The sequence below is a fragment of the Marmota monax genome, unplaced genomic scaffold, assembly GCF_021218885.2.
Source record: "Marmota monax isolate L192 unplaced genomic scaffold, Marmota_monax_Labrador192_F-V1.1 WCK01_AAM20220418_F8-fsc00061, whole genome shotgun sequence".
Taxonomy (NCBI): Eukaryota; Metazoa; Chordata; class Mammalia; order Rodentia; family Sciuridae; genus Marmota; species Marmota monax.
Genome location: NW_026695230.1, coordinates 9,302,951 through 9,322,270, shown reverse-complemented (window position 1 = coordinate 9,322,270; position 19,320 = coordinate 9,302,951). Strand labels below are relative to the sequence as shown.

At 38.0% G+C, this 19,320-nt stretch overlaps 1 protein-coding gene and 1 non-coding gene across 2 annotated transcripts; both read right to left on the bottom strand.

The window, feature by feature from the left end:
* Positions 1–13,529: 13,529 nt before the first annotated feature.
* On the bottom strand, positions 13,530–16,159 carry Rps13 (ribosomal protein S13). The gene is made up of 6 exons (XM_046438151.2): positions 16,054–16,159; positions 15,860–15,908; positions 15,605–15,683; positions 14,677–14,846; positions 14,120–14,220; positions 13,530–13,607 (listed from the first exon to the last, which is right to left on the bottom strand). The coding sequence occupies exons 1-6, from the start codon at positions 16,074–16,076 to the stop codon at positions 13,574–13,576; spliced, it is 456 nt and encodes a 151-aa protein (XP_046294107.1). The 5' UTR covers positions 16,077–16,159; the 3' UTR covers positions 13,530–13,573.
* LOC124088671 (small nucleolar RNA SNORD14) lies at positions 13,783–13,872 on the bottom strand. The gene has a single exon (XR_006850431.1). It is a non-coding gene; the product is annotated as a small nucleolar RNA SNORD14 (small nucleolar RNA).
* Positions 16,160–19,320: the final 3,161 nt, after the last annotated feature.

Here is a 19,320-nt window from a genome sequence, read left to right as displayed (position 1 = left end):
ATTGAATTTAGAGGTGCTTAACTACAGAGCCACATCCCCAGCCCTTTTTATTTTATTTTGAAACAGGGTCTTGCAAAGTTACTTAGGGCCTGCCTCACTAAGTTTCTGAGGCTGGCCTCAAATTTGCAAACTCCTGCCTCAGCCTCCCTAGTTGCTGGAATTACAAGCATGCACCACCACACAATCTGGCAATCTTTATCTCTAACTAAAGGAAATGCAAATGTTTACTTATTGGTAACCAAATTAGAGAGAGAGAGAGACAATATAAAAGAGAACAGTGAGGACTTGGGTTGTAGCTCAGTGGTGGAGTATATACTCAGCATGCCTAAGGCACTAGGTTCTATCCCCAGCACCACATTAAAATAAATACATACATACATACATACATACATACCAGTGACTAAAGTCTTTTAGATTTCTGGGAATTTTAACATTTGATTTGTCTAGTGGATATATCATCATATATTAGGGATTTGATAAAAGTTAATAATTCTTAAGTTAATTTAACTAGAAAAACATGAACTTTTATTGCATTTCTTCTTAAAAACTGAGAAAAAGTAATATAAGAGTCATCAAAGTAGTGACAAGAACATTAGACACTTTAGTGGCCTTAATTTGAGTCTTGAAGTTAATTACTTTTTTAAGCCTCAATTTTTCCTCGTCTTTAAAATGGGGATAATTTTTTCAAGTAATGAATTTAGGCTCCTCCTTTAAATACATAAAGTCTGCTTTTTAGGATGTTATGAGGATCAAAGAAATAATAAGTGTGAGAGTTCTTTTCAAATTATTATTTTTTTTAATATTTTTTAGTTGGAGCTGGGATTGTGGCTCAGTGGTAGCACACTTGCCTGGCATGTGTGAGGCACTGGGTTTGATTCTCAGAACCACTTTTATTTATTTTTATTTTTAAATATAAATAAAATAAATGTCTATCAACAACTAAAAAAGTATTAAAAATATTTTTAGTTACAGATGAACCCAATACCTTTATTTAATTTATTTATTTTTATGTGGTGCTAAGTATCAAACCCAGTGCCTCACATGTGCAAGGCAAGTGTTCTACCACTGAGCCACAGCCCCAGCCCTACTTTTCAAATTACAAGTAGAGGCTGGAGCTAGAGCTTAGTTATAGAGCACTTGCCTAGCATGCGTGAGGCACTGGGTTCAATTCTCAATACCAAATAAAAATAAATAAACAAAATAAAGGAATTGTGTCCATCTACAACTGAAAAAGAAAGAAAGAGAGAGAGAAAAAAAAGGAAACTACAAGTATATGGTAATGTCCCTGTCAGCATCACCAGCAACAACAGCAAATATACTACTACACCACCTAGTACCTGAAATGAGTAACTGCATCTAAATACAATTAAAATATAGTACCATATACATAGGTGGGACAATTCAGGTCCTAACAAGGATTACTAAATTTTGGCTTTTTTTTTTTTTTCTTTTCTTTTTTTTTTTTTTTTTTTTGGTGCTGGGGATTGAACCCAGGGCCTTGTGCATGCAAGGCAAGCACTCTATCAACTGAGTTATGTCCCCAGCCCAAGGATTACTAAATTTGAGGACAACCTCTAACATAATAAACAGACAAAAGGAACTCAGAGGAAACACATTATGCAGGCAGGAAAAGCTTCAGGTTATCATTTATGTATTTCAGAGATAATATTGGGACAACAAGTTTTCATGAAAAAGAACTTTCAGGGTACAAAGATAAGCTCTGAGCAATGGTGAGTTGGAGCCAGCTTGTATGTATTCATAAGAGCCAACTGTTAGCCAGGCATATTGGTGCCTTCCTGTAATCCCAGCAACTCAGGAGGCTGAGGTACAAATTGAGGCTAGCCTCAACGATTTATCAGGATCCAGGATATTCTACTACTGAGCCACCTCCCCAGTCCTTTTTATTGTTTTTGAGACAGGGTCTCACTAAGTTGGCCAGGCTGTCCATGGACTTGTGGTCCTTCTGCCTCAGCCTCCCAGTTCACTGGGATTACAGGCATGTGCCACCCTCACCTACTGGGAAGATGCTTTGTTTGATAGCGTGGTTGGGAGATACTTTCTGGTGACGTCATGTTTTAACAGAGACATAACTGAAAACACAAGCCATGTGGCACCTGAGATAAGCGTCATCTAGGTAGTAGATTTATCAAGGGCAAGGGCCATAGGAAGAATCTTTCTGTGGCCAGACTTACGTGATTGGGAAAGCTGGTAGATGAAAGCAGAAAGATATCTGGAGGCAGCCAAGTCACAGGAGTCCTTTGACTGGATACTTCCCATGTGTCCTTCCATGTTGCTCAGTCTCTACCTGCTTTGCTACCTGAGAAATGGAGGCTTATGGACCATACCAAGTTTTTTGGACCTCTGGCTTCTTTGTGAGATTTGGCCAGTGGGAAGCACTGGCCAGAAATCAGAGGACAAGAGGAATCTCTATCAAAGACCACAACTTTTATCAGGTGACTCCCACTAGCTCTGGACACCCATACATACTCATGGTCTTCAGGCCCAGAGGTGGGATTGCTTCCTGCCTCTCATGGCTACTAGCTCCAGGGAACCACATGCAATATAATATACCTTGTTTTTATACCTTGTTTCCCAAATTCTACTTGGACCTTTGTAAAGAGCGACTTTAATAAACACTCTCCAAGTCTCTCAATTTGAGTGTGCCACACCTCTATTTCCTGCCAGAAACCTGATTTACTTCCTTATATGGCAAGATTAAGGACTTTGGAGTGTCTTCTGAAAGAGCTGGGAAGGCACTAAAGTTTCTGAGCACATGGGACACAATATGACTTACATTGTAAAAAGATCACTTTCAGTGCTAGATATGGAAAGGTATGGGTGAAGCCAGGCACAATGGTACATACCTGTACTCCCAGCGACTAGGGAAGATGAGGCAGAAGGATTGCAAGTTTGAAGACAGCCTCAGAAACTTAGCAAGGCCCAACACAATTTAGGAGACCCTGTCTCAAGATAAAATTAAAAAGGGCTGGGGTTGTGATTCAGTGGTAAAGCACCTCTGGGTTCAATCCCCAGTACCAAAAACAAAAACAAAAAGAAGCGTAGGAGTGGAAAAAGAGAAGTTTGCCTTTTACAATAGTAAGGACAAAAGGTGACCAGATCAGGGTAGTGGTAGCAGGGGTGATAAGTAGTAGAATTTAGGGTGTATTGTAAAGGTGGAATTAAGAGGACTTGAGGATCTAGGTTGGTTCCACAGTTTAGCTATTGTGAATTTTGCTGCTGTAAACATTGATGTGGCTGTATCCCTGTAGTATGCTATTTTTAAGTCCTTTGGGGATAGACTGAGGAGTGGAATAGCTGGGTCAAATGGTGGTTCCATTCCCAGCTTTCCAAGGAATCTCCACACTGCTTTCCATATTGGCTGCACCAATTTACAGTCCCACCGGCAATATATGAGTGTACCTTTTCCCCCACATCCTCGCCAACACTTGTTGATTGATTGTATATCATCTTCTGAGAGGTGTTTGTTCAGTTCCTTGGCCCATTTATTGATTGGGCTATTTGTTTTTCTGGTGTTTAGCTTTTTGAGTTCTTATATACCTTAGAGATTAGGGCTCTATCTGATGTGCAAGTGGTAAAAATTTGCTCCCAAGATGTAGGCTCTCTATTCACCTGATTGTTTGTCAAAAAGAAGTTTTTAGTTTGAATTCATCCAATTTATTGATTCTTTTTTAATTTTTTTTTTTAGTTGTAGATGGACACAATACTTTTATTTATTTTTATGTGGTGCTGAGAATCAAACCCAGGGCCTCGCATGTGCTAGGCGAGCACTCTAACGCTGAGCAACAACCCCAGCCCCTAATTAATTGCTTCTTGATTTTAATTTTTTGCTATAGGAGTCTTATTAAGGAAGTTGGGGCCTAATCCAACATGATAAAGATTTGGGCCTACTTTTTCTTCATAGGTGCAGTGTCTCTGGTTTAATTCCTAGATCTTTGATCCACTTTGAGTTGAGTTTTGTGCATGGTGAGAGAACAACCAAGATGCCCTTCAGTAGATGAATGGATAAAGAAAATGTGGTATATATACACAATGGAATATTACTCAGCAATAAAAGAGAATAAAATCATGGCATTTGCAAGTAAATGGATGGAGCTGGAAAATATAATGCTAAGTGAAGTTAGCCAATCCCAAAAAACCAAGTGCCAAACGTTTTCTCTGATATAAGTAGGCTGATTAATAGTGGGCTTGGGAAGGGGGCATGGGAGGATTAGATGACAAAGGGGTGGGAGGGGGCATGAGGGTAAAAATGATAGTGGAATGAGATGGATATCATTACCCTAAGTACATGTATGAAGACATGTACGGTATGAATATACCTTATATACAACCAGAGATATGAAAAATTGTGCTCTATATGTGTAATATGAATTGTAATGCATTCTACTGTAATATATAACAAATTAGAATAAAAATAAATAAAAAATAAATTACTGTATTAAATTTTTTAAAAAAAAGAGGACTTGAGAATCAACTTGCGGGAGAGGGAGGGAGAGGGAGGGAGGGATATGTGGGGGTGGGGGGCAAGAAAGACTAAGGTTTTATGCCTGAGGATGAATTAAGTTGCCATTCACTGAGATGGAGCTATCTAGGCAGCAAAAATCAAGCATACAAAGTTGAGTTTAGAGCATAGGAAGTTCAAGTGTTTATGCAACTGTGGATGTGAAATAGACAGATGCACATCTAAGTGTGGAGATCAGGGAAAGTCTGTCTGCCCAGTAGGTGTGAATTTGAGTAATCTTAAAGATAGTATTTGAAACCACAGACCAGATGAAGTTAACTTTGAGTTGATATAAAGAAAGTAAACAGGGCTGGGGATGTGGCTCAAGCAGTAGCACGCTAGCCTGGCATGCGTGCGGCCCAGGTTCGATCCTCAGCACCACATACAAAGATGTTGTATCTGCCGATAATTAAAAAATAAATATTAAAAAATTAAAAAAAAAAAGAGAGAGTAAACAAGTTCCAAAGATTGGGCCCTTTCTTAGGTAACTTCTGAAGAAAAAAGGAAGAAAAAAAAAAAAAAAAACAAGAAAGGAAAACATGATGAGGAAAGAGAGAATTTGACCCTAGAGGCAGAAAGAAGCCCCACTTTGATGGTGGAAGATACCAGAATTCCAGGTCTCAAGAGCAGCTTGTCTAAATTGGAGCTAGAGGATGAAGGGTCCTGGGAGGGATATCACCAAGAAAAAAAGCAAAATAGCAAAATTGTTTGAACACACTGAGATTGAAACTATGGCTCATAGTTCGGGAATGAATTATAAATAGGAACACAAATCACTAAGCAGATGGAAAAAAGATAATTACTAACATTTTATGTAGATATGTATTTACAGAAATGTAAATAAAGGATTAACAAATCACATATAAAGCCATATAAATGCCAACATAAAATATTGATTTGACCACAAATTATTACACGATTATGAGGATGCCAGGGAAAGGAATATGAGAAAACAAAACCAAGATATCTTAGTAGGGCTGGGAAAGTAACTCATTTGGAGAATAAATGCCTAGCATGTATGAGGCCCTGGGTTTGTTCCCCAGCATTGGAAAAAAAAAAGAGAGAGAAAGAAAAATAAATCAGAGTATAAAGTGTTAGAACTATTCTATTTCTAGATATATATATCTCAAAGAATTCAAAATAGATACACAAGCAAGTCTATGCATGTGTTCCTAGCAGCACTATTCATAATACACAAAAGGTAAAAAAAAAAAAAAAAGACAAAAAACAACAAGAAAACCCCCAAATATTCATCAGCTAATGAATACATAAACAATTTGTGGTATATACCACATAAAAATAAATAAATAAAGGCATTATGTCAATCTACAACTAAAAATATATTTTTTAATATCTTTAATTTTTTATGTGGTGCTGAGGATTGAACCCAGTGCCTCACGCATGCCAGGCGAGCGCACTACCACTTGAGCCACATCCCGAGCCCCTAAAAATATTTTTTAAAAAATAGAATGAAGGGGCTGGGGTTGCGGCTCAGTGGTAGAGCACTTGCCTCACACGTGCGAGGCCTTGGGTTTGATCCTCAGCACCACATATAAATAAATAAAATAAAGTTATAAAAAAAAATTTAAAAAATGGAAATGAAGAGGAGCTGGAGTTGTGACTCATTAGTAGAGCACTTGCCTGGCATGTGTAAGGCACTGGGTTCGATCCTTGGCACCACATAAAAATAAATAAAAATAAAACAAAGATATTATGTACATCTACAACTAAAAACAAAAAATAAAAATAAAAAATTAGAATGAAGAGCCGAGTGTGGTGGCACAAGCTTGTATCTCAGTGACTCAGAGGCTGATGCAGGAGGATTTTGAGTTCAAAGCCTGCCTCAGCAACTTAGCAAGGCCCTGAGCAACTCAGTGAGGCCCTGTCTCTAAATAAAAATTTCTAAAAGGGCTGGGAATGTGGCTCAGAGGTTAATCACCTCTGGATTCAATCCCCAGGACCAAAAAAAAAAAAAAAAAAAAAAAAAAATGAAAGAATGTGAAGTACTAATACATGCTACATGAAGAATTCTGAAAAACATGCTAAGTGAAAGAACTCAGACACACACACACAAAAATCACATATTATATGATTCTATGTATATGAAATATCCAAAATGGGTAAATTCATAAAATCAGAAAACAGATTTGTAGTTACCAGGGGCCACTGGGAGAAAATGGGAATGACTTAGTAAATATAGGATTTTGTTTTGGAGTGATGAAAATGGTTTGGGACTATATAGAAGCAGTGGTTACACAATATCATGGATGTACCAAGTGCTACTGAACTGTTTAAGTTAAAATGGGGAATTTTTCTGGGTGTGGTGGCCCATGCCTGTAATCCCAGCAATTGAGGAGGCTGAGGAAAGAGGATTGCAAATTTGAGACCAGCCTCGGCAACTTAGAAAGGCTCTAAGCAACTCAGCAAGACCCTGTCTCAAAATAAAATGTCAAAAGGGCTGGGGGGACTGGGGTTATGGCTCAGTGGTAGAGTGCTTGCTTGGCACAAGTGAGGCATTGGGTTCGAATCTTGACACCACATAAAAATAAAGATATTGTTGTCTATCTACAATTTAAAAAAAAAAGGGGGGGGGACGGAGCTGGGGATATGGCTCAGTGGTTAAGAGCCCCTGGGTTCAATCCCCAGTACCAAAAAAGAAAGAAAAAAGCAGGTAGGATGGGGTGAGGATTTTATATTTTGTGAATTTTATCATTTTCATTTTGTTTTGTTTTTGTGGTACTGGGGATGAACCCAAGGCCTTGTGTATACAAGGAAAGTACTCAAATCCCCAGACCTTCATGTAAATTTTTAAAAAAGAGTTTTGTATATTGTATAGAAAAGAACATTCGTTAGTGACCTTGCCTGTTCTAAACCCACATCTCTTTAATTTTGTAAACTTCTGTATAACGTTTAGACAAAGCTCTTCCAGGCACATGACTGTAATCCCAGCGGCTTGGAAGGCTGAGGCCTTAAGCAACTTAGCAAAGCCCTGTCTCAAAATAAAAACAAAATAAAAGTGCTGGGGATGTGGCTCAGTGGTGAAGCACCCTGGGTTCAATCTCTGTGACCAAAAACTAAAAATAAAAACATTTAGACAAATCTCAAATCTATTTAGCACTAGATGTACTTATATCTCTATGTATATTTAAGGTATCAAGTATTATAATAATCTAAAGTGTTATTTAACCAGAGTTATAAAGCAATCAAGAATTTAAAACAAACAGGTACTTAAGCTGTAATTTCTTTTTTTTTTTTTTTTAAATATTTATTCTTAAGCTTTAGGTGGACACAAGATCTTTATTTTACATTTATGTGGTGCTGAGGATCAAACCTGGTGCCTTGTGCATGCTAGGTGAGCACTCTACCACAGAGCCACAACCCCAGCTCCAAGCTGTAATTTCTTAAGATTTAATTCCCCTAAGTAATAAAACATAACAGATCTAAGAAATTATCTTAATAAGAACAGATAAATATTTCAAGAAAGACATTTTAAAGAGATTAAATTTGATTTTATATCAATACAGTAAATATTGACCTTAGAAAACCCTAAATAACTTAATTGTAGCCAAACTAATCATACACATAAATCTCCTATGATTTAGTTTCCACAAACCTTCTGTAGCTTGGATACTCTACAATTTGTTTACATCCTTAGTTTTGCCATCTCTTTTTTTTCCATCTTGGGCTTTAGGACAAAAAATTATTTTATTTCAAAAATATTCCCTTTTAAAAAAATGTTCTTTACCAAAATATATCCCCATACCTATAACTTATACCTTTCTCTTAGTTGACTTTTTTTTTAGTTCATTTTGAAATAATACTTATGAAATTTCTGAACATTTTGCCAATTTCTTCTTTTTTTCAATAAGATGAAATAGTTGCTTTTAACAGATTTTTCCCAATCAAGACACAGTTTAAATTTTTCGTATTTTTGCACAATTACTTCTGTTAATTATAATTTTAACTGAATAGCCTTGCTTTTAGTGAAGATACAGTAACAAATCTTAAACCATTTTTTCATATACTAACAATTTAGAAACACATTCATTCACAGACCCAAATATATATTCTTAGAGAACATAAGAAGTCAAGATTAATTTATATTTAACAATTAATATTTTAGTATATTAACTTACAAATGAACCACTTTTCTTTTTATTTTTTTGAGACAGTCTTGCTAAGTTACTTAGGGCCTCACTAAATTGCTGAGGCTGGCTTTAAATCCATGATCCTCCTGCCTCAGCCTTCTGAGCTGCTGGGATTATAAGTGTGCTCCATCATGTCGGGCAAAGAGACTGTTTTTATTAAGTTCTATAAAATTATATATATATTTTTTTGGGGGGTGGGGGGGTACCAGGGATTGAACCCAGGGGTGCTTAACTACTGAGCCACATCCCCAACCCATTTTTTATATGTGAGACAGGGCCTTGCTAAATTACTGAGGCTGGCTTTGAACTTGCAATCCTTCTGTTTCTGTCTCAGTCTCTGGAGTCGCTAGGATTACATGCGTGCACCACCATGCCTAGCAAAATGATACAACTTTTAAAGCACATATAATCTATATTAAAAAATAAACCATAAGCAGGGCACAGTGCGCACACCTGTAATCCCAGCAGCTCAGGAGGCTGAGGCAGGAGATCACAAGTTCAAAGCCAGCCTCAGCAACAGTGAGGCGTTAAGCAACTCAGCGAGATCCTTTCTAAATAAAATACAAAATAGAAATGGGGATATGGCTCAGTAGTTGAGTGTCCCCAAGTTCAATCCCTAATATCCCTTTCCCCAAAAATAAATAAATAAAATACAAAAGGGGGCAGGGGCTATGCCTCAGTGGTTGAGGAGTACCCCTGAGTTCAATCCCCAGTATCAATAATAGTAGTAATAAACCACAAATTGGATGTGGTGGCACATGTCTGTAAATCCCAGCTACTCAGGAGGTAGGAAGATTACTTGAGCAATTTAGCAAGATCCTGTCTCAAAATAAAATTTAAAAAAGGGCTGGGAACTTAGCTCAAACGTAAGGTACTTGCCTAGCACATGTGACTATGGGTTCAATTCCCAGTATCACAAGAACGAAATAATAAGCTGGGTGTGGTGGCATATTTGTAGTTCCAGCTAGTTGGAAGGCTGCAGAGAGTCCAAGAGGTTTTGGTGTGTGTGGATTGAACCCAATAGAACTTTACCACTGAATCATACCCCTAGCCCTTGTGAGAACAGGGTCTAGCTAACTTGTGTAGGCCACCTTTGAATTTGGGATCCTCCTGCCTTAGGCTCCCAGGTCCTTGGGATTACAGGTATGCACTACCACACCCAGCTCTGCTCATGAATTTTGAGATCAGACTGGGCCACTGACAGGTATCCATCCTTTGAAGATTATTTTTCAAAACAGATGGGTAGATGGGGCTGGGAATATAGCTCAGTTGGTAGGTATAGTGCTTGCCACTTGCCTTGCATTCACAAGGCCCGGGTTCAATCCTTAGCACCAAAAAAAAAAAAAAAAAAAAAAAAAAAAAGGCACATGGAAATGCTTTAAAAATAGTTTTTCTTCTTTTACAGGGCTGGGGATTGAATCCAGGGCATTCTACCACTTTTACTTTTTGAGACAGGATCTCACTAAATTACTGAACTTACCCTCAAACTTGTGATCCTACTGCCTGCCTCTCAGTGCTTGTGATCAAGTAACACAAAGTAATCTAAAGTTAGGTCACAATGCCTAGTCACTCACCTTCCTTCATATTATACAAGTACTATGTTTAGGTCATTGCATTAACACTTTATTCCAGCATGTTGTTATAATTATCCTATTTTATTATTCATTATAATTCATCTCCTACTGTGCCAAATAATAAAGTTTTATCATAGGCATATATGTATAGGAATAAAACATAGCATATAAAAGGTTCAGAATTATCCAGGGTTTCAGGCATCCTCAAAGTGGGTTAGGAATGTATCTTCTGAGGATAAGGAGGGATTCCCATTAGGCATAATCTAAAAATATGAATAAGAGTAGAATAGTGGTTACCAGAGACAGGTGTGCTGGGAAAAGGGAGATATTGGTTAAAGGGAACAAAGTGCCAGGAGTAAATTCTGATTAGCTACTACACAACAAGATGACTACAGTTAATATTGTATCTCAAAACTACTGAGAGTGGAATTGAAATATTCTCACCACAAAGAAATGACATGTTAATTAGTGTGATTCTGTCACTCAACAATGTATTCATGTATTGAAGTACATTATACACCACATATACTAGTATGTTTATATATACTTATTTGTCAACAAGTTTGTATATAATATAAAACATAATATTAAAAAAAAAAAAATTACTGGTGGCTCACATCTGTAATCCCAGCAGCTTGGGAGGCTGAGGAAGAGGATCATGAGCTAAAAGCCAGCCTCAGCAACCCAGCAAGGCCCTGCCTCTAAATAAAATATAAAAAGGGCTGGGGATGTGGGTCAGTTGTTAAGCCCCATGGGGTTCAACCCCTGGTATATTAAAAAAAAAAAAAAAAAAAAAATCACTAGGGAAAAAGGTATCATTAGGGACAATATAAATGAAACCAAACTTTGATAAGACATGAGAAAGGGTTGATAGGAATGGTCCAAAAAGGAAATTGAAAAAAAAAAAAAAAAATCCAACCACCAGGCAACTCATAAAAAATAAACAAATCAAAGAAATGTACATATGGACAGGGGTGTAGCTCAGTGGCAGAGTGCTTACATGCCAGAGGCCCTGGGTTTTCAAAAAGCAGTTTTGTAAAATATATATTCAAATACATAAAATGTATATACACCTCAAATCTCATTTCTCCAAATTTATCTTGACACAACTACAAGGCAAATTACAGGACATAGCATCTTCACTAAACTATGAAGTATCCATAACCAGGAAACAATTTAAAAAAGAAAGAAACCAACAGACTATAGGATACAGGTAGTGTACTGCCCATGAGCAAGGCTGTATACAGTGTTTCCAAGTAGATTATCCGGATGGATGGTCACTAGACTGGTTCAAAATATATTAACTACCATTACCACTACATAAGTATCCAATGTAATCCTCACAATATATTGAGATTTCAGTTCCCAAACCAAACACAACTTTGGCAGGGCTCTTTCTGAAAACCAAGTTTGACTGTTCCCCTGACTATAATTAAAAGGAATGCATTTACTTCCTTTCCCCTGCATTGCTTTACATCTAGTGTATTATTCATTTTATTTAAAAAGCATTAGAGGGGCTGGGGATGTGGCTCAAGCGGTAGCGCGCTCGCCTGGCATGCGTGCGGCCCGGGTTCGATCCTCAGCACCACATACAAACAAAGATGTTGTGTCCGCCGAGAACTAAAAAATAAATATTAAAAAAAAATAATAATAAAATAAAAAGCATTAGAAACCCTATATCATGTAGTCATTTTTAATACTTCTAGCATTTGTTCTTATTGGCCAGAATTATAAATATGCAAATACTTGCTTTCAAACAAAGTGCTCCTCCTGGCTAGTTTTTGGTTTATGGTCTTAAGCTTATCAAATGTGTCCATTTAGGAGGTGAAAAATGTTTTACTTGCTCATTATTCTTAAGAGATGTGTGCTGATTGTGCCACTGGAGCTCCATGAGATGTTTTTTTATTATGATAAGTTTATTTCTTAGCTTATGACAGTTAACCAATTTAAAGACATGAACACAAACACTTGGAATTAAAAATGTACACCTAATGCTACTAAAAAGGCAGTACACTGATGGATGCTTTCCAAACCTGTTTGTCTTCTTTGTGAACCCCTTAGGGAAAGTGAAATAGTTCTCATACCTAGACACAAAATGATGGATATGTCAACACTACATGAGAACCCACAAGACTTGGAGATCTGTACCTGCAGCTAGCACTATCCAGGCTCTCAATGCTAAGTTATGACATTGGTTTCTTGAAAACATGGGGTTTCACCTACTGATCTGAACAATTTTTATTAGTGATTAGAGTAATGCTGAAGTAAAAGGCTACTAAGTAATGCTAGCAACAAATGCACCTGTAGTTCCTAAATACTTGGATGGGTCACTTTCTTCATGTTCAGCGTCCTTAAATTTGTTGCAGTGACAGACCTAACTAAAAGAATTTCTTAAAGGTTGAAATCTAAACTTGTTAAACTTTTTATTTAATTTTCTATTATTCAAGTGATAAATTTCAATTGCTGCTGTTAAAAAACAAAACTATTAAATATAATTATTTAAGTGGTAAACTTAGAAAAAAAGGTGGTACATACAAATGCAATACTGATTCAGTCTATAACTACCTTTTGCTTTTTCTGAATTTTTAATAACATCCAGACATGCCATTTGTCATTCTGTCTCATAATCTCGAGTTTCTGAGATGTACCTCTCCCCAGCCCCACCTAGTAACTAAGGATCGAACCCAAAGGCACTCTACCATTGAGCTACATTCCTAGCCCTTCTTATTTTTTTTCTTATTTGTACTTTTTAGTTATACATGACAGTAGTATATGCCACTGTGCCCAACTGATACTTGCCTCTTTTAACATCTATGTTCATTATTAAGGATTAGGTAAACTAAATACTCTGACCCAAGTACTGTAGCACATGCCTGTAACCCAGCTACTGAGAAGGCTGACACATAATTATATGTTGGAGGTCAGGCTGGGTAACTTAGCAGGACCCCATTTCATAATAAAAAGGGCTAAGAATATAGCTCAGTGGTTAAAAAAAATTCATAATCAATAATAATAAACAGTCCTTACTTCCTGGTCTCTTTTAGTTCTCCTGTACATATACAGCATCAACCATCAGGTTACAAGCTGCTCAATTAGTTTAAGGAGCCAGTGAAAGAATGAGATACATGGATGCCATCACTCTGCTCCTGTGGAATCATAATACTAAGCTAACAAACATTCCTATAATAAAGTCAACAACAACAACAAGAAGATCAACACATAATAATCACTGAAAAATACTAGTTTCTGGATTTTCTTTTTCTTCAGAGAAAGAAATACAAAACATACTTTTAGTTAAACAATGCTTTTATTGTTTGAATACATACATAAATTTATGCCACTAGGGCAGAGGCTGTGGATGACTCACTGAAAAGGAAAAAAGGGAAGAGAAAATTAGGATTAATATTGGTCCTCAGTATCCATTCACAGACTCTCACTGCTAATGAGACTATTTCAAAACAGCCAAAATAAACCCAAATAAATGCACCAAACTGAGTTTCAAAATAAGCTCATTGTGCTCAAGCATAATGAATAACATTGCTCACTCAGACATCCAAAGAAGGAATGGCCAACATGAGGAAAAACCTTTCTGGTGGAAACTGCGAATGTTGGATAGCAATCATCATAGTGAGCAATTCATGCAAAAATCAAAACTACATTAAAAACCTGGGAGAAGTGTGAAATGGAATTATTATTCCTATCTCAAAACAAGAGGGGACAAAGAACTTACTCATGGTCCAAAGCAAGAAGCCTGTAAACTATGGCCCTCTATTTGTCTTTATAAATATCTACCAAATGAGCTATATTATATCCCCAGCTCTAAGAGCTAGAATCTTTATTATCAGGCTGATTCCGGTTAAGGAAGGATAGATACTTACTATTTCCAATTTGGGGGAAGGACCCGCTTGGTCTTATAATACCGAGCCAATCGGTGAATTCGGCTCTCTATCAGAATCAGGCGGAATTTGGCATCCTTATCCTAAAAATAAAATTCAATACAATTAAAAAAAAAAATTAGTGCAAATAATTAATTTCACAAGGGAATGTAAAGCTGCCATGCACTTTCACAGCTGGGCCAGGTGTGGTGGTGCATGCCTGTAATCCCAGCAATCTGGGAGGCTGAGGCAGGGGAATTCTAAATTCAAAGCAAACCCCAGCAACTTGGCAAGACCCTATCAAAATAATAAAAAGGACTGAGGACTTGGCTCAGTGGTTAAGCACCAATACCAAAATAAACATTAAAAAAAAAAAGTCCACCAATATTTTTGAGGGAGGGGGAAAAAAATCTCTGGTAGATTTTTACTTAAAAGTAACTGTAATCCTGCCTAACTTTGTGTCCTAAGTCACCTTAAATAATTCAAATCAGATGCATACTCACTAAAGTAAGTTTGTATAAGCAAGTCTACTTAGTAACAGATTTTATCTACCCTCTTACCTTTCTATTCCTCTCAAGATGCTTTCGAACAGCAACTGCTTTCTTAATTAAATGATAGAGATCCTCAGGAAGATCAGGGGCAAGCCCTTTGGACTTCAGGATTCTCAAGATCTTATTGCCAGTCACAAAACGTACTTGTGCAACACCATGCGAGTCTCTCAGTATCACACCTAAAAAGAGAATCACATGATGTAACTTTCAACAAACACCAAATGCTAAATGCACATTAGGATTAGGTTCAGAAGGCAAGTCACCTTCCTATCTCTAAGATGGGGTCTACTTTGATAAATCACAGAAACCAATATGAAAAAGCATGCAAAGATCATGCAGACATCCAAAGAAGGTTTGCCTAACACTAAGGGAAACCTTTCTGGTGGAAACTGCAAAATGTTGAAAGACCATCATCATAGTTTGCTGGAATACAGCTGAACACACATATAAATCCATTTGTTTTTACAAACATCATTTCTTTAAAATCTTGTTACTTATGATCACCTAATAGTTTATTAAATGTTCTTTTAGTATGTCATACTTCCACTAGATCATAAGCTCTATAAAGTAAGATATTTTGCCTTTTTAATTTTCTCAGAACCCAACATATAGCAGGAAAATATTTGGCACTTGCAATGAAGTGTGTCAAAAATGAAGTGTGTAGCCAGTTACAATTTCTCTCTTTATAGTTATAAAATTTGGAGAGAGTTTTTTAGCTACACCATGCCTCAGCTTCTGCAAGAGTAAAATAGAAAAAACTATTAACATTTACTTCAAAATACTGCCATCAGATTTTAACTTGAAAACTCAACAAAAAGTAAAGCCAGAAAAGCGGCTAAATTATTTTGAGGGCACGTATGAGGCATATTTGTGCAGGAACCTTTTTCTGCAAGTCAAAAAAAGCCATAGAGTATGCATTAGATACGAACACACTCACCGATCTGTGAGGGAGTCAGACCCTTCTTAGCCAGTTTGTAAATCTGCTCCTTCACGTCGTCAGACGTCAACTTCAGCCACTATTTATGCAACAAAAAATGGCCTTAGGATGAGAAACGATGGATGGCGCCGAAGCACGATGGCCCCCTCCACCCTCAAGACTTGTGCACATGTCTCCACACCCCGGAGTCGCCTCCCTCGAGGAACGAATTCCACTCTCCTCCCCACCTTCTCCCCAGTCCCCAGTGCTACTTACGGTGGGGACGCTACGGCGATAGGGCAGAGCCGACTGGGACAGGCCCTTCCTGGGGAGAGAAGCAGACGGGGTGAGGTGGCGGCCTGTGCTACAGCACCCCAGAACATCATCCCCTCAAACTGCAGCCCACCCTCTCTCCTCTCCCCTATCCCTGCGACCCAATTCCGCAATCCGACTCCAAGCCACGCGCTCACCCGGGAGCATGCATGCGACCCATGATGGCGACAGTCGAGGACCAAAAAGAGAGTGAGGGTGGAAACGCCGCAGGAAATCACCCCGCACGCAGGAAGTGACCTCATACGTCCCCACTTCCTCGCAGGGAGAGAGCGTGTCTACGCTTCACAGCCACCGGCGACGGCGTGACTACATATCCCAAAATGCATTTCGGCGTGCGTATGCGTCCGCGTTTGAGACAGCAAGAGGCAGCCCAGAGACCATCGGAGTATGGGCTGTTTTGCAGGCATAGCGGGAAATTGAGTAAATCGAAGTTCGGTGCTGCCAGCGCCCAACTCGTACACGTTCAAATACTGGGCAGGAGTGGGGAGAGCTTAGAGCTGCAGGGCTCAGCCATAACAGAAGGTTCATTCCTTCACCAGCGCTCCTTTGCATCGTCCCTCTTCATTCCTTTAAAGGCTGCCCCATCTTTTCATTCAAGAGCACAATACTGTGAATTGTTATTCACATAACAATACTGTGTTATGAATGCTGGACTGGAATGGTTGGCAGCCGCCGCCCTGTCAAGTGCTTCCACTTCTTTAGATGCTGATCTAGTCTCGGGAGAGACCACTGACAGTAAAGGACCAAACCGAATATTCGAAGGACGAAGGTCCTCAGCAGAGCTCTTTTCCTTACGACAGCCTGCAGGGAGCGTGGCTGGCGGAGAAGCGGGTTAGGCAAAGCCTTGCTGAGCCGCTTATCCAAGTGAGTGACAGCTTGGCGGGGCAGGAATGAAAAGATTGCCAGATCCGGGAAGATGAATATGAAAATGAGGCCCTTGAACTTCTTGGGAAAAGCAGCTCTAAGGAAGTTTAGATCTTCCACACACTTAAGAAGTTCTAAGACTGAACCAGTGCTTGTACACAATGCGTTTAAAAAGTGGGCCAATGAAGTAGCTTTGTTCAAAACAACAAAACCCAAACCATGATCCTGGAAATGAGGAAGATTAGTTAAAAACAAATTCCTGTCGACAAGTTTAAAGTGATTAGTGAGAGGTTTAAAAATACTCTACGTGATTCTGGGCCCAGTGATGCGCTCTTGGAATCCCAGAGACTCAGGAGGCTGAGACAAGTTCAAGGCCAACTTCAGCAATTTAGCAACTTAGACTCTTTCCAAAAATAAAAGGGCTGGGGATGTAGCTCAGTGGTAAAGAGCCCCCTGGGTTAGATTCGTAACAAAAAAAAAAAAAAAAAAAAAATCTCTAGGTACTAAAAACGTCCACCCTCGCTATTTCAACCTATCCCTATTTGCTGAAAAAAAAAAAAAAAAAAAAAAATATATATATATATATATATAAAAAAAAAAATATATATATATATAAATATATATATAAATATATATATATAAATATATATATATATAAATATATATATAAATATATAAATATATATATATATATAAAAAAAAAAAAAATATATATATATATATATATATTTTTTTTTTTTTCCCTCCAAAACATTAGGGACTTCAAACTGGATAATTTCTTTGGGTAATTTTTTTTCCCTAGCAAAGATGTATTCCTATAATTCACCACATTTACATTTTTAGACTAAATAGATAGGTATCTCAAACTTGGCTCTAATTCTCAGTCCCTACCTCTAGCTACCACTCTATACTCCTTCCTTTCAGTACTTACTCTAAAAATACGTACACATTTTTTCCTCTCCTTCTGTAAGATAATCATCTCAGCACATCACAAAAAATATATCACGAATCCATTCTCTTCCCTTCATTTCCACTAGAACCCTATACCCTAGCAGCCTTCATTTCTGATCTGGCAAATAAATACTGTTCTTACTGTGCTTTTACTAGTGTTCTTCCCTGCTTTAAACACAATCCATACTCAACCTAGCAGTGAATGATCTTTTAATGTTGTAAATCAGATTTTTTTTAAATGTCTTTTTATGTCTTACCACTCTCCTCCCAATTCCAAACACTCCAGCCACACTCCTTTCTAATCCTGCAAGGTAACATGTTTCTTTTAGAGCTTTTTCTCTTGCTGTTGCTACAGCCTAAATACTATTCTCCAAGATCTCAAGTTTGGTTTTCAGATATTTGTAACAGTGGTTAACACTTTATGCTTTGATTGTATCTCTTGCTGCTCTGTCACCGCAATTTATTTCTAAAATGGACATGTTTCTTTCTCTTCCTCTCCTCCTCCTCCTTAATCTCAGGGGAAACAGGATTATTTTCTTCCCCATCCTAGGCAGAGTTATCTGTCCCTGAGTATACACCAACCATAGGAATGAAGTAATTTAGATTTTGGGGATGGTACCAGAAGATCTCAGAAATGAGTATCTCCCAAATTAACAAGTGAATTACAACTTCCGACAGAGAACACATGGAATGTAGCTTTTGAGTCATGTCTTTAAAAGCCTCCTGTTCCTGCTGATGGGCAGACTCACATCCTTTGGGACAGGAGTCCCCAAGTGTTTCTCCTTTGCTAGAAAAGCAATAAGACTTTTTCTTTTTTCTCAAAATAGTGTCCTCTTATTGGACTGGCATAGGGGACAAGGACCCACCTTTCAGTAACACCAGAAATTGAACGAATGTAAGGGCACTTAACCACTGAGCAATGTTCCTTTTTATTTTTCAAGACAGGATCTCACTAGGTTGCTTACAGCCTCACTAAATTGCTAAGGCAGGCTTTGAACCTGTGATCCTCCTGCCTCAGTCTCCCAAGTTGCTGGGATTACAGTTGTGGATCACTATGCCCATCCTTGAATTCATTTTTATATGTGGTATGAGGTAAAAGTCCTCATTCTTTTGCATGTGGTCATTCAGTTGTCCCAGCACCATTTGCTGAAAAACCTTTTCTTTCCCCATTGAATGATGTTGGCAGTCTGTTCATTTCTTGGATCATCATGCAAAAATAACAGCTTTTTTTTTTTCTTAAACCCTTTTAGTTGTAGATGGCACAATACCTTTATTTTATTTACTTATGTTTATGTGGTGCTGAGGATCGAACCCAGTGCCTCACTCATGCCAGGCAAATGCTCTACCACTGAGCTATAGCCCCAGTCCCCCAAACAGCTGTTATTAAAACAAAGAATACAACCACCAAAATTTAATACTTAATAGAGAGAAGCAGTGAAATGGAAAAGAAGTTAGGTTAAATTATTGAGAATGTAGCACGGACCAAAAAATGTGGGGAGGTGGGCTGGGATTGTGGCTCAGCAGTGGAGCGCTCGCCTAGCATGGGCAGACCTGGGTTCAATCCTCAGCACCACATAAAAATAAAGGCA